This window comes from Rattus norvegicus, chromosome 3 (genome assembly GCF_021556685.1).
Source record: "Rattus norvegicus strain SHRSP/BbbUtx chromosome 3, alternate assembly SHRSP_T2T, whole genome shotgun sequence".
In the NCBI taxonomy this organism is placed as follows: Eukaryota; Metazoa; Chordata; class Mammalia; order Rodentia; family Muridae; genus Rattus; species Rattus norvegicus.
In genome coordinates this window covers 32,529,569-32,549,465 of record NC_141536.1, presented here as the reverse complement: position 1 = coordinate 32,549,465, position 19,897 = coordinate 32,529,569, and the positions used below count along the sequence as shown (strand labels likewise).

The window sequence follows — 19,897 nt, the reverse complement described above, 5'->3', positions numbered from 1 at the left end:
TATCAGGTTCTTTCCTTTTTTAAGAATTCATCCATTGAAAAAGCTCTAACTCATTTTATTAAAACTATATAAGTAGTATCAAAGATTTCAACATTTTTAGAAAATGAGAAATTTTTTTCACAAGGATCTTAAAGAAATATATATAGTATATACTAAAAATACAAAACTCATACAAAGTTGTAGTCTTCAATAATATTGTTAAGAATTGTTTAAAATATGGTACAAAGTATCGAAACACTTAAAGTGAAAATGTACACCTTTCGCTATCTGCTGTATGAGGCTTAAACACATAGAGAGGATAAAACATTAAATTTGGAGAAAATTGCCTTTTTTAATTTGAAAAAAAATGAACATTTTAAATTATCTTCAAGTTAAAGAATTATAGTTAGAATAAAAACCCAGCAGCGGAAGCCACACAGATGACTTTTATAGTCTAATGCTAGTGAACTGTGCATGAATTTAAAATCCCCAAAGTATAGTATCAAATAAAATTTTTCTTAAATTTGTCTTTTTAATAAAATATAGTAATATAAGCTCCTAAAACATGCATTGTTCTAACAGTATTAATATAGTCAATATAATTTTTTGGTAAGAAAAATAAAGATCTGACCAATACATCTGGAATACAATTAGGAAATTTCTTTACATGGAAAGAAGAGACCATCCTTGTTTTCAAAAGCCTGACGCATGCCTGAGAGATGAAGATACTCTACAGATGTTTCATTAATAACTAAGAACATCCTACTTTTCACGTACATTCAAAATGCCACAAAGTTTACAAAGATACATAAGTTGAATCTAGGCTTTCTGGCTGACTTCATGGTCCCAATGATAACTAGATGTAAGTCTTCATATCCATAGAAAACTGGAAAGCTGATAATTCTCTGGGTAAGGACGGAAAAAACAAAGTCAGGAAAACATGTCACCCTAAGCAACAACTGCTTTACAGAGCTGGCTAGAGCAGACTAAGAACCCCAGCTACTCACAGCAACCTAGACTCGGTGTACCCTGAAATGGACGTTCAAGCAAGTTTCATGACATTGCAGTCAAGATAAGTCACTTCAGTCAAATTCTACCCTGATGAGGATTAGAATTCTTATGAGCACTGTACTTTTTAACAGCATTTAATTTGGTTGTTAATTAGGAAATTTGAAAGCCACAGCAACCATCAAGAAAAAAGTTCTGAGGAAAAGAACTTTCATGGTATTAAGAATTATATCAATAAGGAGAGGAAAAATGAGAAGTTAATCTTACGCTTCTTAGGTGAAAAAAAAATCAAACAGATCAATTTCTAAAACTAATACAGATTATGCCAACCAGTTGGCCTACTACCCACCATGATTACTATGAATGGGGTTGCATACAAATTCTAATCAGATGAACTTTAGTCCTTAAGTGGTTCATTAAGTCAAGCCTGCAAGTAAACATTTATAATTTCGATTGTTGTTGTAAATAGGGGCTCTCAAAACAAGAGTAAGAAATAGACTAAGTGGAGGTTTGAGGTAGGGGGATTAGTAAGAGAAAGTAGAACTGGTTCTGAAAACAGTAATTCACAAGTAGTAAAATTAGTACTTCTTTAAATGGGCAACACAAGCTACTGCTTCACAGACGGGCAAATCATAATTGTAAAGCTATATACCACGACGTTCACAGACAAGCATGAGACAGGCACGGCACTGCTCACTATTACTCCTGAGGAGGCAGGGGGGTCGGTGGATCTCTGTGAGGTATAAACAGGTCTGGTCTAGTTTACTTTCAACTGCTACCCATGGAATTAGGTATGAAAGTTTCATGTCTAGCATAAATAAATAAATGAATAAAATAACAGCAAAAAAGAAAAGCATGGAATCCGTGAATTCTTCAGAATATCTAAATATTGCAGCACATAATTAGATAATGTGACTTCGAAGGAATTATCTAGGTGAAAGATTATCCTCCTAAAATATCAATAGTATTTAACACTTAGAATATAAGCCATACTAAACCTAGAATGAAAGGTTTTCAAATCATGCCATTATGTCATTTATAGAAAATACCACCTTCTGACCATAGTAGGGGTTAAATAGGAAACAGGGGACGAGGAATGCTTTCAAAGGAAAAATGCAACGAAGTAGCACTCGAATCCCACTGCTCAAAGGCTCAGTCAGGATGAGCATGAGTTCACAGCCTGCCTCAGCTAAGTATCTTTGAGACCCTTTCTCAACGAAAAGGAAACACAAACTGCACACAGGCATTAAATCCATTGTAAAATTTTACTTAGCTGCTTACTAGGCCAACAGGATTTCAACTGCCTATATAAGCTGCATACTCACTTTTACCTATTACATTATGGTTGTGAACTTTTAAAGAGACAGGAAACCGGGAGGTGGACCAGTAGTAGTTCTGATAATAGAACAACTTGGAACAAGCACGGATTACTGCTTAAGTGAAGCGTTCACATCTCAGAGAAAGGTTTTAAAAAAAAAAAGTGTTCAAATTCATAAGAGATGAAAGAAACAGGCCCACACTGTTTACTGCTACAGTTCCCCGCCCTCTGTGTAAATGTCTACTTTTATACATGGTTGGTAATTAAATTTTTACTAGACAAGTTTCTACATATGAAATGCTTCTGGGTTACTAAAATATGTGTATATCACGTTTTGGCTTTACAATCAAGAAAAAAATATAAAACAAAAAAGGATCCTACATTGTAATACTTCATCAAAGACAATGTCAAATATCTTTATAGATTTATTTCTTCGATCCTTTTTGTTGATCAAATTGCTGTTTTTCTATTACTGACATAAATTATGGAATCAAAGAAACCAATGCAGTTCTTAAAAAGTGAGAGAGAGGCACAGGGATAGCATATGAATATGAAGGTGTGTATCCATTTTCAACGGCTAAAGAAATGGATAAATGAAACAAAACATTACCTCCTAATGTAAGCTGTAACTATGAGGCCTACAGCAGAAATATATTTTTAGTACTCATGAAATAAAATATAGCACTCTACTTTGAAATATAAGTATAATATATACATATAAATAAAATATAGCACTGTAAAATGAAAGCCATAAGAATATATCATGTAGGAATACAGAAGTGTTATTTTTATCAAGACTGTTATTCCATAAATCTAAATCTAGATTTACCTTTCGATTTGTAGCCAACTATAACAAACTACAACTTCATGATTTTTTTTAACTCATGAAAGTTTATTTTCGAAATTTATTTTCAATTTGTCCACAACAAAAACTGAGATGAAAACCCCATCTTGATTTACAGCAGTAAATAAATAACTCATTTAAGACTGAAGTGATACCAATCCAGCAAAATATTGATGGGGAGATTTGGCCTTCTATGCAGCAAGACCAACACAAAGTTTTCAATGGGGATTACTTGTTCAGACAAGTTACAAAGATTAGATGGGGGAAAAGTTAGTTATGAAATAGCTAATATTTTCATGTTGCGGAAAATAAATACCCGAAAGGTACGTGGGAAAAGATAATACCAGTGGCATTTAAACTATAAGCATTTTAAGCTTTGAATATACAGTCAAACATGAAACAAATATCTTTTTTCAAAGAGACAAGTGCAAAAATCCATCCAAAGGCCTTATGAACTAAAATTTGCCATTTGGCATGCAATTCAGACAAAATGAAAAATGGAGAAGCTAAACACGTAACGTAAAGCCAGTCAAGTCTTCCAACACTTAAGTCAATATCCAAGCCACAGACAGAAGCAAAGAGAGAGAAACACTCAGGTCTACAACTGGTTAAAGCAGTTCCAACACAATTCAGATCCCGACATTTTCCCACTCAGAAACAAATGCAGGCAGCTTTTCTCGAGGAAAGAGAAAAAAGCTCTCTAAACGTAATTTTTTAAGTGACATCCAGAAAGTATGCCTCTTTCTGTCTCTTTCCCTGGCGCCTCATTGGAGGAAGGAGGGGGTTGTTTTTGTATTCTCCCCCACTGAAGCAAGACACAATCAGATGTTAGCTGGAGAAACCACTTTTGACAACAGCAAATAAAAATAAAAGTGTCCTTCCTTCCCTGACAGGGTGGACACCCCACCTCACACACCCCTCCTCACTCCGGCCCCTCCTTCACTCACCCCCCAGCACCACCCCCTCCTCACCCCGGAGCTCCACTGCGTATGAGGTTTGGTGCTACTGCTGCCCCGGAGTGAAAGTCAGAGCCAGAGGAAGGCAATGGAGCCCCCGCAGACACACTTACCTTTCCTGCCCCCCACTTTTGAGTGCCTTCCCTGGAGCTGTGGAGGATGACACAAAGGGTAATAAAGGGGGGGAGTGGAGGAGGAGGAGGCAAAGGAGGAGGAGGAGAGCTGGGGAAGTGGCTGCTCCCGGTGTAGGGAGATGTCTCCAGCCAGGGCCAAGCAGCAGCAGCAGCAGCAGCAACAGCAGCAGTAGCAGCAGCAGCAGCAGCAGCAAAGGGTCTGTGTTGCTAAGAGGCTTTTGGTCTCTTTCTCTCCTTCTCTCACGGCCAAGAGAAGGAGGGTGGAGGGGGCTCTGGAAGCAGGCGAGTAGAGGGGCTGAGGGGGTAGGAGTCGTGGATGGGGGTTTTCTAAGAAGAAGAAACTCCTCTCCTCTCTCAGGCTCAATCCCCCACTCAGGGCTCAGAGCTGGAGGGTGGGGGAGGAACTCAGCCGTCTTCCCCCCACCCCCCTCAATTCAAGGTTGAAGTGGGGTAAAATTAGTGTCCTGTCCCTTTAAAAATAGAAATAAAAGGTGCCCCCCCTCTGCCACTGCCTCTCTCTTCATCATCAGCTGCTGCTGCTGCTGGGGTCTCTCTGCTTGGGGGGGAGGGGGGGTTCGGGTAGAAGAGACGGGAGGCACTCACTGCGCATGTCCCTTTCTGACGGGAGGCTGGTTGGTTGAAGGCAGGAGGAGGGGGAGGGGAGGAAATGAGATGTTTTCCCAGAAGGCTCCAAGGCGCTGTCGACCCGGAAGACATTGTAGCAGGGGGTAGAGGGGCGGGGGCGGGAAGAGGGAGGAAGTTGCTACTCTTTAACACCCCCAGCTGCCTCCTCCCTCCTTAGGGAAAGTGGAGGGACGGAAGTAGGCGTGGACCGAGGCAAAAGGAGGTCACGTGTTGGGGCGGGGCGGGGCCGCAGGCCGGCCGAGCACGGTGCATGCTGGGAGTTGCTGTGTGTTCTTGGCTGCCGCAGGTGAAACAGAGCTGGGAAGGCGGTGAACAATCCTGGGTCCTTACAGTCGGCGGAGGCTGCCCGATTTAGGCAGGCTTTATTGAGAGAGGTAAGGCTGGTCTCCTAGGCAAAGTCAGGGCCGTAGTGGCCATTGGCGGGTGAACAGTCTAAGGAGACTGGGAGGCTTCTGTAGGCCCAATAGGCCTAAAGCAGGCAGCCTGCGCCTGGCTCTTGGTTTCCCGGAGATGCTGTGGACGAAACCCTGAGCAGTGCAGAATTCTGCAAAGACCGGTTACAGAAGACTTGTAGGTGAGGAACATCATTGGTCAGTGTCGAGAGACCGGGTTCTCTGCAGAGAAAAGCACTACCTGCTTTAGAGCTTGCGACCTATTTGGAAAAACCAAACCAGATGTGTGAATTTTGGATCAGCTGCTACGGTACTTTGCTCATATTGGCTATGTTCACATCCTGCCTTCCTTCCTTTTCTGTATTCCTTGAGGGTTTGCAGAAGCTGTAGGCAAGGAACGGGCAGGAAAGGTTTGAGTGAAAGCACCCTGAATGCTCTGCCTTAATGCTGCAAACACAAAAGACTTGCACGTTTGAGGATGCTTGAGATTGTGTGGTCCTCCATACTGAGTTTTGTCATTAAAAAACAAAAACCTTGAAATTTTCTTTTCTTGTGGTGTAAAAGAAAGCTTTTTATCTGGGTATTTCTTTTTTTTTTTATAGTGAATAACGTTTTTTTTCTTCACCTTCACTTTCTTCATTAGTCTTTTAGTTGGTTTTTGTCTAGATACTTTGGAGGATTATTAATTACTTCGTCTTTAATAATTTAAGTTTCCTAAAAAAATTTTAAATAAAAGATCTTCGAACTTACTCTTAGTCTTAACTGTTTTAGTTCTGCTCCGTAGGATTCAGTCAGTTAAATCTCAATCTTGTTATTGAAAAAACTATTACCTCTCTCTCTCTCTCTCTCTCTCTCTCTCTCTCTCTCTCTCTCTCTCTCACACACACACACACACACACACACACGCGCACGCACGCACGCACGCACGCACGTGCACACGCGCCCAATTATTATGGCCTAGTTAGAACTTTTAAGTCCTGTTTGGTGTCAGGGCCTAAATGTGTGGAAAAGTGCACAAAACACAGATGTAATAAACAACTGTAACATAACCTGTAACCACTATGAATCAAGACCCAAAACATGGGTAGCAGCTGGCAAACACAGGCCCACTAATAGCTTCCAGACCGTTCTTCCTCCTGTGCTACTTTAATATTTTCTTGATTCTTGTGATTCACTGCTTTTCTTTTAGTAAAAATGTGTGTCAGCATTTCTAAACAAATATTAATTTGCCTCTTTTTATCTATTTGTAGTAGTTCACATATCCTAATAAGGCAGAGCATGCAGGAAGCCGTTGTTTACAAAGCTGAGAGTTGCCCCTGTTGATATATTTTGCTGTAATTTATATATTTTCGTTGTTGTATAAGAGTTTCTGAGGTATAAAACGCCTTTTTTTAACTAAGCCACAATTAGTCTTAATGAACTTTGACTTGTTTTTTTTTGTTTGCTAATAAATGATCTACATAGCTACATAACAATCTGATTATCTAAATAAAATTTTTCATATGAACATAGCTGTGTATTTTTATGAGTTGTATATGGCTGTCTACAGTTTCACCAAACTTTAAAACTGGTGTGCCATTCTATACCCCGACCTCAGGTGTGATAGATCCTTGCTTGTACCTTCTCACCAACAATTTTCTTTTAATTTTGCCCATCTGATAAGTGTATAATTTGCAATGTGTTGAGTAAAGTTTTGTACTGAGGATATTGCCTGTTTTCAGAAACTGACTGGCTATTTGGATTCATTCATAAATTGTCTTTTATCCTTTTTAGGTCTTTTGTGTATTTTTTTTCTACTTTGCTGTTTTCCATAAACATTTGTAGCATTATGGCAGATAGTCTGTTCTTGGAGTATTACTTTCTTTCTGGATAGTATGTGAGCTTTCTAAATTTATATGTGGTTATTGTTTCTTGAATTTTATATTTAACTTTAACTCCAGGACATAGGTTTTCAACTTGTGCTAGACAGTACAACTGCCACTAGCCCTATGTGGCTTTTGGGCACTTGAAATGTTGTATGACTTACTATAGGATGTTGTTGTTTTTGTTTCATTTTATATATTAAAAGTGTGTAAAATACCTCAGCTTCTCACTATGTTTGCTTGTTAAAATTTTAACTACTTTTACTTTGTTTTGCTTTATTAAATATACTAGGAAATGTTAAATTAGAATTTACATTTATGTTGGACAGCAGTGTTCTTAACTATAAGTATTGACATAGATGTTTCTATATCTTGGCCACTTTCTTCTGATTAATGTCCTGCATTTCTGTCTTTTTGGCACCTTTTTTGGGCATTTAAAGAGAACTGTTTTTTAAGAACTACTTTGTTACCTATGGTTTGTCTGCTTTTCTACTCTGAGGAGGGGGAGGTGGAATTCTTGGTCATGGTTTAGAGTTCCTCTGGATTCTGGTATCAGTATATCATTGTCTTGTAAAACAGAAGAAACTGTACTTAGCTCCTGAAAATTAAACCCTTCTTCACTTTCATTAGCATGTATTCATAGTTAATTTGTTGTCTTTGACAAGAATTCAGGGTTCCAAATTTTATTTGCGTGTGTTTCTGCTAACTTATAATATGTACTTATTTCTCAGGGGAGTGTGGCAGTTAGGTCCTTTGGGAAATTAGGACTGTATGAGGTATGGGTGATGTTTTTTGAGAAATCGCTTTCCTAGGAAAGATTCCTAGGGTTGCTATCAGTCATAAATGACTTTATCATACCTAAATCTTGGAATTTCTCACTATAGACATAACATTTTGCAGGACTTAAAAATATGCTGAAGTCTTGCCATTTCCCTTATCCTGATTAGGTTGCCCTTAATTTCTCCCCTTAAGCTGGGTAATCTGAGTACCCACGTTTGATGGGCCTTGAGCTATGGTGTTGTGCCATGATCCAGCAAAGCCTCAGTTGACACTTCCTGTTTAGGAGGCAGAAGGGACTGGGTATGGAGCTCATTTCTGACTTTCCTCTTTCTAGATCTGGGCATGGAATCTCAGATTGCTTTATTTCTTTTAGTGTCAAGTGTGAGCAGGTGTCTGTGTTTTGGCTTCGGCAAGATGATCTGTCCAGTTTGTCTTAACTATAACTCTAAGCCTCATATACTCTTTTTGTTGTTGATTTAAATGATAGAAGTTCTTGATTTTTGTGAATATGTGGCAAGAATGTATTGACAAGTAGTTGTTTAGGACTGGACAAGTGATACTTTGAAATTACAGAAACACTCAACAGCTGTCCGTCAGTGAGAGAATAGGCATGCTCTGCTTTTGGTTTTACTTTTAGCATTTTAACCACCTGTGTCAGTAAAAATATAAAAGTAGTTGGCATTTTTTAGTACAAATTATATATTATATTGTCACCCTTTTTTTCTTGTGCTGCTAAGATTTAGTTTCTTTGGTACATTAAGCTCTTAATTCTTTTCATTACCATAAGCTGATGTCTCCTATATCGAATATAGTGAAAAGACATATAAAAGGGTAGGATATTTGTATTAAAAACCTAAATCTACATCATCCTAAATTCCTTACATTGAAAAGCAATATTATTTGAAGTTTAATACTAGAAGAATCAGCTAAAATAACTGAAAAATGTTCTGAGACAGGAAAGTGACAGCCACCTGACCAAGATATTTTAGTCTCCCCTGGAACAAAGAGTAGTGAGGTAGTTTTACATATGAATCATTTAGAAGTACATCTTCTTTTGTTTATGTGTTTTGCTTTTTTGTTGGTTTTGAAACAAGATTTTCCTTTGTAGTCCCAGGCTGTTATAGGACTCCCATGTGTCATTTAGGCTGGCCTTGAATTTACCATCAGTCTCTTGGCATAGATTCTAAAGTACAAAATTAAAGCTACCACAAGAAGCTTTTACCTTTGAAATTGTTGCCTTATAACAAAAATAAAGTGTTTAAAAATATTTTGTAATTTTAATACCTTGTCTTCTTGAACCGTAGAGTCAAATTTGACTTCAGTATTAAACTGACATGTAAGGTAATTAAACATACAATTTTAAACAGAGTAAGTTTCTACATCCATGCTTATAAACACTATCCCATCTTCTCTACTATTGACCTAGTTTCTATGAATTCTCGCCTTAATAAGTTGTTTAGTTCAAGTCCAGAGTTGACAATGAAATTGACTTTGTATTATATATTATAAGAGATGTTATTATGGTATCATTAGTATGCTGTCATGGAAAAAAAAATCTCATGTGGCTGTGTCCTATATTACCTTTCCTTAGACATTTGACAACCATTGACCTGTTGTCAGTATTTCTGAAGTTTTGCCTCCTTTGTCATCTGTAAAGTTGAACAGTATGTTCTTTTACTTAGGAGCAGCTACCTAGAGTTTATTCCTGTCTTTTCATGGCTTCATAGCTTTATAGCACAGAAATAATCATCATAGGGCTGTACCATTTCATCCAGTCCATCAAAGAACATACTGTTTCTAAGTTTCTCTGGTTACTAATAAAAATGTAGGTGGGTATGGTAGCCTGTAGCTTTAATCACAGCTATTTGGGAAATAACTTGAATTTGGGAGTTTCAAATGAGTCATCAATCTCAAATAAAATAAACACAACCATCAGTTTCTCTTTGCTGTTCTAGTCTAACCAAAGGGCATAAACTTAGCTTCAGGTTCTAGCCTATCATGACAAGAAAGTCTCAGCAGCAGTGACTTGACAAGTCAGAGTACATCCACTGTCAGAAGCAAGGACCAGTGAATTAATAACACAGTGATGCTAGGGTTCAGCTCTCTTTTTATACTTAAAACAGATCAGGAGCACCAAGCCCAAGGACTTGTATCTCTCGCACTGGGTGGCTTATCCCAAGTTGCACTTTTTGATAGACTTATACCTAGGGCTGTGTGTGTGTGTGTGTGTGTGTGTGTGTGTGTGTGTGTGTGTGTGTATGCCTATGCATACATGCATGTATACATGTATGCAAGCATGCGCACACCTGGTGTTTGCAAATGTGAATAGTATTTTAATTTGGAAATTAGGTTTATTACAGGAAAACAATAAGCATAGTATTTTTTACACATAAACAACATAATAGGTATTAAGTAATATGTAAGAATTTTATATAGTCATAATATCTGTGAAACAAGACCGTTTTTTCCCCATCATGTCTGTATCTGACTTTTCTTACCTAACATTTTATAAGACTACCTATACTGTTCGATTAGAAGTCGTGGACACTCTTCCATTTTACATTAAAAATAAATAACACTCTGAGTTAGGGTTTTACTGCTGTAAACAGACACCATGACCAAGGCAACTCTTATTAAGGACAACATTTAATTGGCTTACGGGTTGAGAGGTTTAGTCATCAAGGCAGGAGTATTCCATATTCCCCATGGTACAGGGGGACTTGAGAGTTCTACATCTTGATCTAAAGGCCTCTAGGAGAAGACTGTCTTCCAGACAGCTAGGAGGAGGAGGGTCTCAAAGCCCATCCTAACAGTGACACACCTCCCCCCAGCAAGGCCACCCCCTAATAGTGCCAATTCCGGGGCCAAGGCTATTCAGTCAACCATACTAGCTCTAGATATTTTTCTTAATATTATTTACAATGTTGAAAAATATTCTTATTCTAGTTTTTTTTTTTAAATCAAGGATCAGTGTTGTATTTTGTTGAATGGGATTTTTTGGGGGGTGAATATGTGTGTGCGTGTGTGCGTGTGTGTGTGTGTGTGTGTGTGTGTGTGTGTGTGTGTGTCCCAGGACTACATAGTAGAGGCTACTGAAGTTGGTTGTCTTCCTGGCATTCATTAGGGTCTCTGGTACAGTCCTAGTTAAATACTTTTTCTGAAGACAACTCTTGTTAAGAACTGCAACATATTCTGTGAATATTTTACTCCCAGAGAATACGCCTGCAACAGAAATGTAGTTTTTGTTTGTTTGTTTGTTTTTAATGGTAAATTAGTAGAATTCCTGCAGATAAGCTTAGGAAAGTGTTTAGACTTCCCTAAGGCTTGGTTTTCCTGTAAGATTTTTGTTTGTTTGTTTGGTTGGTTGGTTTGGTTTTTCAAAACGCTGGCTGTCATGGAACTCACGCTGTAGACCAGGCTAGCTGTCCTTAAGTTCTGGGATCCACCTGCTTCAGCCTACCTAGTGCTGTAAGTAAGTGTGCACCACCAGGCCTGGCTAACCTCTTTACACTGAGAGCATTCAGCAATGACCTAAAACCACCTTTAATCCAGTTTCTGTTCAACATGGCCTGTTAAGTCCATAAAATGTTACTTGTATTTATGTTTTTAGGGCTGACCACTTGGCACTGGATGACCATTTAGTATCCTGAGGAAGACTCCTGTCTTAGCGTTACTGTTGCTGTGGTGAGACACGATAACCAAGGCAATACTTAGAAAAGAAAACATTAATTGGGAGCTTCCTTACAGTCTTGGAAATTTATTCCTTTTTTATCATGGTGGTGAGCAATACGCATGCATGGCTCTGAAACAGTAGCTAAGACTACATATTAACCCACAGGCTAAGAAAGAAAGAGACAGAGAGTGGGCCTGACATGGGCTTCTGAAATCTCAAAGCCCACCCACTCAGTGACAGATTTCTCCTAACAAGGCCATACCTACTCCAACAAGCCTATATGCTCATTAGAGGGCCATTCTTATTCAAACGACTATAATCATCTTTCCCACTCTAAACTTTACTAGTACAATTAATTATAGTTCTGGGCCTTTCCCAGTCTAGTTTGAAATGTCCATTGGTGTCATCCTAGTTCAGTTTCCGTTTGGACAGTCATGTTGGTTAGACTTTATGGTTATAGCTTCTGATGTTACTAGAAGATACAGTTTTACAGCAAATTCCCAGATCATTTAGATCTTACAATCAATCTTTCACCTCTCTTATACAGTGTTCTTTGAACCTTAGGCTTCTAGACCATTTTGTATATGTATTTATTAGAACTGGGCTTCACAACTTTGTATTTTGATTGATTATGGTTTTTTATAGTTGTTGTCTCCATCTGATTCAGAGAGAAATTTTGTGGGGCACTGGATTATGACACCAGACAGAAGATCTGGGTAAGTTTGAGAATGGCAGGAGTATGAACTGGCTCCAAACCAGGTTCCTGTCCTAGAGCATGTGACCATGACGCCCCACTAAGAGGACCATGACAACTGGTCAGGTCACAGCAAAAAAACCTAGAGTTCTCCATGCTAATGAGGTGTCTAGATAGGTCCCTCCATACATTTGGCACTCACTTGGAGCCAAGCTGATTCCACCCCAGTCCTGGGTTCATCGTAGGCTGGAGTCTGAGTACACCGGAGCATGGGGACCACCTTTTTCAATTCCTCATTGTTTCCAGTGGCTTCTGGGTGTACAGGAATTTCAGAACTACAACACCCATTCCAGCTCATACTGTTTTCACCCAGAGAAACACAGGCTGGAACCCCTGTTTTAGACTGCTTTCGCCTTCCCTGAGCAACATGTCAGCACGCAGGCATCCAGCAGCAAGGCAGAAACGCAGAACTGCAAAATTTTCTTGATGAGGTGTGGAAACTATCCTATCTTTGGGAATTGAAACAAGTGTTTAGATTGTTAGGAGTTTTGCTGGTGTGGTGGTTTGAATATATGAGGCCAGGGAGTGGCACTGTTAAAAGGTGCGGCCTTGTTGGAAGAAGTATGTCACTGCGAGGTGGGGGGAGCTTTGAGATCCTCCTGACTGGAAGACAGTGTTCTCCTGGGTGTAGTCAGATCAAGATGTAGAACTCTCCTGTGCCATCCATGGCTGCCGCTCTGCTCCTATCTCGATAATAATGGACCGAACCTCTGAACCTGTAAGCCAGCCCAGTTAAATGTTGTTCCTTATAAGAATTGTCTTGGTCTTGGTGTTTCTTTTCAGCAATGGAAACTGTAACTAAGACAGCTAGTTTATTAAATTAGTAAGTCTATATTCTCCTCTAACAGCTATGATTTCACTATTTGAGTAGTTACTAGCTTTCTAGTACCAGGCATGGTTTCCCTTTTGTTGAGTGAGTCTGAATAGAGGGCTGGTTTGATGGTTACTGCCAAAATATGTTTGACACTACTACACTTGTAGAGTTATTGGGCCATGCTAGTCACTGACACAGTTCATAGATGTCATAGCTGGGTAGAACTGTTGGTTGTTCCCTCCTTTGGAAGGCACCTTCTGTTACTATGAATGCTAGTCCCTAGGGAGAGTGTATTCAGGTCAGTTCAAGCTCAGAAGTCTCTGGGCCCTGTTTCTTCATCGGGGCCTTCTACCTTTTGGTGTCACCAGCAGTAGTCTGTTTGTTTTGGGAACTCCTCGATGGCCCTGACCAACAGTTCACAAGAGGATTTCTTATGTCTGCTATTGGGGCTTTCATCAAATGGTCTTTGACTTTTGGGAGTGCTATCAGCACAGTTATGAAATTTTTACCAAGCATGTGAAAGGCTTGTTTGATAAGATACTGATGTAAGAAGATTGAAGAAGGATACCAGGAGATCAAAGGATCTTCATGATCATAGATTGTTAAAAATTATGATAGTGAAAATTGCCATTCTACCCAAAGCCATATACAGATTCAACATAATCGTCATCAAAATTCCAACACACTTCTTCACAGAAATCTGCAGCCTAATATGGAAGCACACACTCCTGCAGACAGGATAGCGAAAACAATCCTGAGTAAAAAATCATCGAAGAGATTTCAAGTAGTACAAACAGTGTAGTATTGTCATGACAGCAGACACATTAACCAGTGGAATAGAAGTTAAGAACCACATCCAAGTACATACAACTACGGACAACTTATTTTTGACAAAGAAAGTAATAATTCAACACTGGAATAATACAACGTTGGAGAAAACACAGCATACCTGCTGGTCAAATGTAATGGTTGAATGTCAAATAATGTAAATAGATCCATATTTATCAACACACAGAACTCAACCCCAGATGGATCCAGGACCCTAGCATAAGACCAGACAACCCTGATTCTCATGTGAGAAGAGTCTTGACTTACTTTCTGAGCAGGATACCAGTAATAGCACAGGTGCTAAGACTAATACACTATCTCTAAGTGTCCAGTAGAACTTGTATCTTGGCAGTAACCTACAGTTGTTTAATTGGACTTAGGACATGAATTATTTTAGCTTGTTTTATTCACTGAAAACTTTTCTTTCTACTTCAACCATTTTAGGTAGCTTTGGTAGTTATAGTATATAAGATGGCATCCATCGTCTTTTCTTTTGGCTTTGAACGTTTTATTGATAAGTCAGTTCTTATTGTGGTATATTTCCATCATAGTTAACTTGTGGTTGTCTTGATTTGTTTTTCTTATTGCTTTCAGTACTCTCTCTTGTTCTGCTTTAACCATAATGTGCCATGGTGACCTCTCTTCTAGTTTTATTTGGTGTTCTGTTTACTTCTTGGGTCTGTGTCTTTCCTTAATTTGGGGAAATTTTCTATATTCTTTATATGTTTGTTTTTAGATCTGATTTATTCTACTGATTTTGAGTTCCCTTTCATCTATTTCTATAATTTAAGTTAGATCTTTTCATAGTGTTCCACTGTTCTTGTATGATGTCACCACTCCCCAATCCTCTCATTTTATTTACCTGAATCCAAGTCTTAAATTCTGATATTCCATGTTTTCCCTGTTCTATTCTACTAGAAAGACTCTCCCTAGGTTTTCTACTTGGCTATTAAGTTTTTCAGTTCCACCTTAATTTAAACTTGTGTTCTCTTCAATGTGTCTTTCTCTTGGCTGAATTCCTGGGTTGTTTTTTTCATCTCACTCACTTATATACTGTGTTTTCTTGAACTAAGATTTTAAACCTTAGTGTGTAGGTTATGTAGTGTTCTTGAATAGAACAAAAAAAATGGAAGGTGTCCTGTAAAGAATGATTCCAGTGGAAGGATAGGTAGGAAAAACATTCTTTATGAAAGTATTTGAGTTGTACATTCACGGAGAAGGGAGGGGTGCAGTAATGAGGGAGGAGCGCCTATCAAGGAGAGTGGCGGGTAAGCTTGTTCATGAACAAATGCAAACACCTGTCGGTTTTGCTTTTGAAACTTTTACACATTCTTTTATATTTAAGAGCTTGTATTTAACTCTGTAAATATAGTTTTTAGATTTTCTTTTAAAGCAGATAGTGTTTATTCACCCTATTTTCATTTTTTTTAGATTTGAGTTAGTCAAGATGAGCAATCGTAAAAGCAAGAATAACATACATGCAGAGTGTCTTTCCCAGGTTAGTATATGCGTTCCTTAATCTAAAAGCCTGTTTTTTAATCTCAAAATCTGGCTAAAGGTGATCAGAAAAATGATTATCTTTTTAATCTGATTATTTTTCTCTTAGCACTTTTTAGGAGAGATATCCTTACATGTTGCAAATATCAATGAGTAGAGACGAAACTTTCTAAATTATAAAATTAAATGTGAAATGATACATTGTGTTTTTATTGTTCAAGTTATTGAAGGCCTTTGTTCCATTAAATTGTTCATATTTGGAGGTTTTATGTAACTTTACCCTTTATATTTAGATAGTTGAATCCTAACTTTTACTGTCTTTCTAAAATAGTCTGGTTTAAATTTAATTAAATATTCACATACAAGGCTTGCACCACTTTTGTTAAATACATAAAGTATTTTTATTCTTTTAGATGCTGTTGTATGTGAAATGTTTTTTAAATTTCATCTTTGTTTAACTCATAGTTTATAGAAATATAGTTAATACTAATACAATACAATCTGACCAAACTCATTAGTTATTGGTTTTTTGGTTTGTTTTTTTTTTACTTTATTTGGAATGTTTATGTTCAATGTCATGTCATCTTTAAATTGAAAATTTTTTTGTCCTTTTCAATTTGAATGTACTTGCTTATTCTCTCTCTCTCTCTCTTTCTCCCTCTGTCTCTCTCTCAAGGAGAGATATGGCAGTGGAAAAGGCTGTACTAGGAGTATTCCCAGAGGTTTGAGCATGCTAACATGCTAGAAAAGTACTATTCTGAGCTAAAGCTTCTGATAGCAAAAGGAAAACAGTCTTTCACCACACTTTGCTGATACCCTTTATCAATCTGAGCAAGTCTTTTTATATTCTTAGTTTATTGAGTATTTTTATATTAAATGTTTGATATTATCTTAAACTTGCTAAGAGCATAGCTATGTGAGTTTTCCATATGAAGTCTATAATCTAATAGAAAATTGCCATGATTACTCTACCCTAACATGGATCTGCATTGGCCTCAGCCATATTTACTTTTAAAAAGAAATGTTAAATTTGAAAGACTTAAAAACACATTTTTCCCTTAAATATATGTATATGTGTTAGATATGTGTCTGCAGGCCAGTAATCCTTATAAGAATCCTCCTCTGTCATTCTCCAAGATATTATTAAATGGGGCCTCTTGTTGGACGTAGATCCTGCCTGTTGGCTAGAATGACTGGACAGCAAGCTCCATATTCTCTTATCTCTACTTTCCAGGTCTGGAGTTACAGGTATGAGCTTGCTGTGCCTGGTATTTTATATAGGTGCTAAGAATCTGACCTTGGCTTCAGCACAGCAAATAATTTATCACCTGAGCTATCTGCTCAACTTTGACCTCATTTTTTCTTTTTTTTTAAGAAAAATTACTGTTTAAAAAGATAAGGAGCAAAAAAAAAAAAAAGATAAGGAGCTCTTTTTTGTTCTTTCTGTTTTTCTATGTGAAGTGAATGGTTCTTCCAATAGTTCTTCCAGCTTAATATCGTATTAACATTGTGAAAGAATAGATATAATTCATTCATTCTTTATACGTCTAATAATCCATTTGAATGATTAATAGGAATCACCTATTAACTATATAATTTCTATATTGTAAAACAGTAAATACTGCTTTAATTTTCAAAATAGGCCTGACACAAAAGTGTTACTACTCCATTATTTAGATGTTTAGATCTGGAAAAAGGTCTTTCTCTTTTAATGTTGACTTAAATGACTCTAGCGGGACTAATCTCATTATTTGTGCTTCGTCTAAAATAATAAACATGAATCATTTGCTTTATCCTTTCATACTTGTTAAAAAAAAGCCTCACTATATCTTGAGTACTTTTAGACTCTGACAGCTGTTAGTCTAGGAAAGCAAATAATTCTGCAGTTTTTATTTCAGCACATTTGTTTAAATCTTAGACAGCTACCTAAGGATTGTCCCTGAGTTACTAGATTAGCACCAGATCCAGAGAAGGAATAATGGTTTTAAGTTTTTTTCTTGTTTTAATTTATGTATTTATTTATTTTTGCAGTTATGGCGAGAGAAACCAGGACCTGAGCGCGCGTGTGTGTGTGTGTGTGTGTGTGTGTGTGTGTGTGTGTATGTATGTATGTATGTATATATATATATATATATATATATATATATATATATAGAGAGAGAGAGAGAGAGAGAGAGAGAGAGAGAGAGAGAGAGAGAACTAACTACATTCCTGGGTCTGATTCCTTACTTTATAGACTAGTTAATTGCCATTTCTTTCATATACTTGAACACTGACTTATAGGTTGAAGTAGTATTGTTTTGTAACTTGTTGTTTGAATTTATATTTCAGCCCTATTTGCAGTGTCTTTTAAGCCGTGAATGATGCCCATTTAGTATTTCTGTACTCAGAATCTAATGGATATTTAAACTACACAAGTCTCCAAGCTTAGTTTTCTATAGAATCCTGACTTTTAGGGCAGGTCCAGATTGATTGTGATGAGGTTAAGACATTTTAGGGTCTTGGTCTCTAGAGAGACTATTGACTGTGTGGTTGTACTAGCACTGTTGTATTAGGTTGCGTTGCATGTGAATTGAAACAGTTTCGAGTTGGTGATGTATTGAAGTAGTTCTACCATTCATTGAGTTGCTGTTGTCATTATTTATCTGAGATTAGATAAATGAAGAATCTACCTTTATAACTCAGAAAAATGGTGCTAAAACAGTATTAATTCCTAGCTGCTACAAATAAACTTTCACATTCATTTTTATTATTTGTGAAATATTTTTATTACATCTGTTCATCTTATGTTTGTTTATTAGGTACAAAGAATTTTACGTGAAAGGTTTTGTCATCATACTCCTCATAGCAACCTATTTGGAGTGCAAGTACAATACAAGTAAGTGTAATTCTATTATAAATTTATTTTCATTTGCTCTCCAAGTTTTGTAAAAGGCTAGTCATATACAAACTTGTCTTAAGTTATGATGAGGTTATATTTTATATATAGAAACTAAATGTTGTGAAACATTAACACATTTAAGTCCTTAATTTCTTATTATATTATTAATAAGGTCCCTAATACTGTCTTTGTGTCAATTATCTGCTAGTATTGAAAGGATTCTGACATTCTTGTACTTAACCCTGGTAGCCAGCTCAAGTGTTGATGACCAGAATGCTAGTAAAAATAATTATCTCTAAGCACAGAGGACCTAAAAGATAGCATAATTGTCTCTTATCTTCTCCCACTATGAAACCAAATGAATTCCTACTTTCCTGGGTTTCCTTTTCTGGTCTCTAGAGAATCTCCACTGGATAATGTTCTTTTCTATACAGGAAGATTTAGATCCTTAGAACCAGAAAACCAAAAGGGTAGAATTAATATTCACTTTCAAATTTAGCTTTTTAAAGGTATGATCCAATAAATCATTTCACCTTTATTTTTTATTTTGTATGCCTTTCCATATCATTTTAGGCATTTAATTGAGCTACTCAAAAGAACTGCTATCTATGGAGAAAGTAATTCTTTACTCATTGTTGGACCACGAGGATCAGGAAAGACCACGGTAAAAGACTTAAGTTTCTCATATATCATTGCTATATTAGACATTTGAAGTTTTTTATATCAGATGACCCTAAAACAGTATTTCATTATATTGTAACATTCTTTGTTTTCTATTCTTTTTAAATGACAAAAACTGTGCAGGTATCCTACAAAGTTAGTATGTGATACAGGAATCGATCATGCCTTTTGGAATCTTGTAGTAATAAGATTTTTCAAGGAACAAGCAGTACTTTTCATTACTACCCATACAGTTTAGTTTGTGTGTGTGTGTGTGTGTGTGTGTGTGTGTGTGTGTCTGTGTCTGTGTCTGTGTCTGTGTCTGTGTGTGTCTGCGTGCATGTGCATATACCATGGTATGTTGGTGTGTGTAGAGGTCAGGGGATAACTTTGGTGTTGATGCTTGGTTCTCATCTTTTACCTAATTTAAGACAGGGGTCCTCTATATGGTCTCTGCTCGGGATATTGGCCTACACTCATTGAGGGATTTTAGTCCTCCCATCTGCCACTTAGAGTATACATACATGTTTCCTTACATGGGTTCTGAGAATCCCAAATCCAGCCCTCACAGGTCATTATTGTACAGTGATTCTCAACAAGCATTTCCTTCCTCTTTTTAACAGTGTATTATTAACCTTCAAACAAACCTTTCATATCAGGGTATATCTTCAATATTTATGTCATATTTCCCTTTTTCTGGTAATTTAGTTAGTTAATCTCAAAAATTCTTTTCCTCTTCATCTGGTCCTTTTGTACAGTATATGAAACAAATACATCAAAGTTTGAATGTATTACTATTAAATTTTAAGTTGCTGAGTTGTATAAATTGCATTTTTCTAGTATTTTATAATGCCAAATTAATACTTAGTTCA

The 19,897-nt window shown here is 37.2% G+C and overlaps 2 protein-coding genes across 82 annotated transcripts in view; one reads left to right on the top strand and one right to left on the bottom strand.

Annotated features, from left to right (window-relative positions):
- The window catches only part of Mbd5 (methyl-CpG binding domain protein 5), a 387,213-nt gene extending 382,329 nt beyond the window's left edge, over window positions 1-4,884 (bottom strand). For 28 of the 32 annotated variants that reach the window (XR_015682831.1, XR_015682836.1, XR_015682838.1 and 25 more), the window contains exon 1: window positions 4,219-4,794. The gene's annotated coding sequence lies outside the window, so the exon portion shown is untranslated. 32 annotated transcript variants of the gene reach the window in all.
- The window catches only part of Orc4 (origin recognition complex, subunit 4), a 43,259-nt gene continuing 27,480 nt past the window's right edge, over window positions 4,119-19,897 (top strand). For 3 of the 50 annotated variants that reach the window (XM_087650563.1, XM_087650524.1, XM_087650493.1), the window contains exons 1-6: window positions 4,310-4,436; window positions 5,171-5,258; window positions 12,237-12,307; window positions 15,419-15,485; window positions 18,286-18,362; window positions 18,939-19,029. In XM_087650563.1, coding sequence (XP_087506689.1) covers window positions 12,285-12,307; window positions 15,419-15,485; window positions 18,286-18,362; window positions 18,939-19,029 — 258 coding nt within the window. In that variant the 5' untranslated portion in view covers window positions 4,310-4,436; window positions 5,171-5,258; window positions 12,237-12,284. 50 annotated transcript variants of the gene reach the window in all.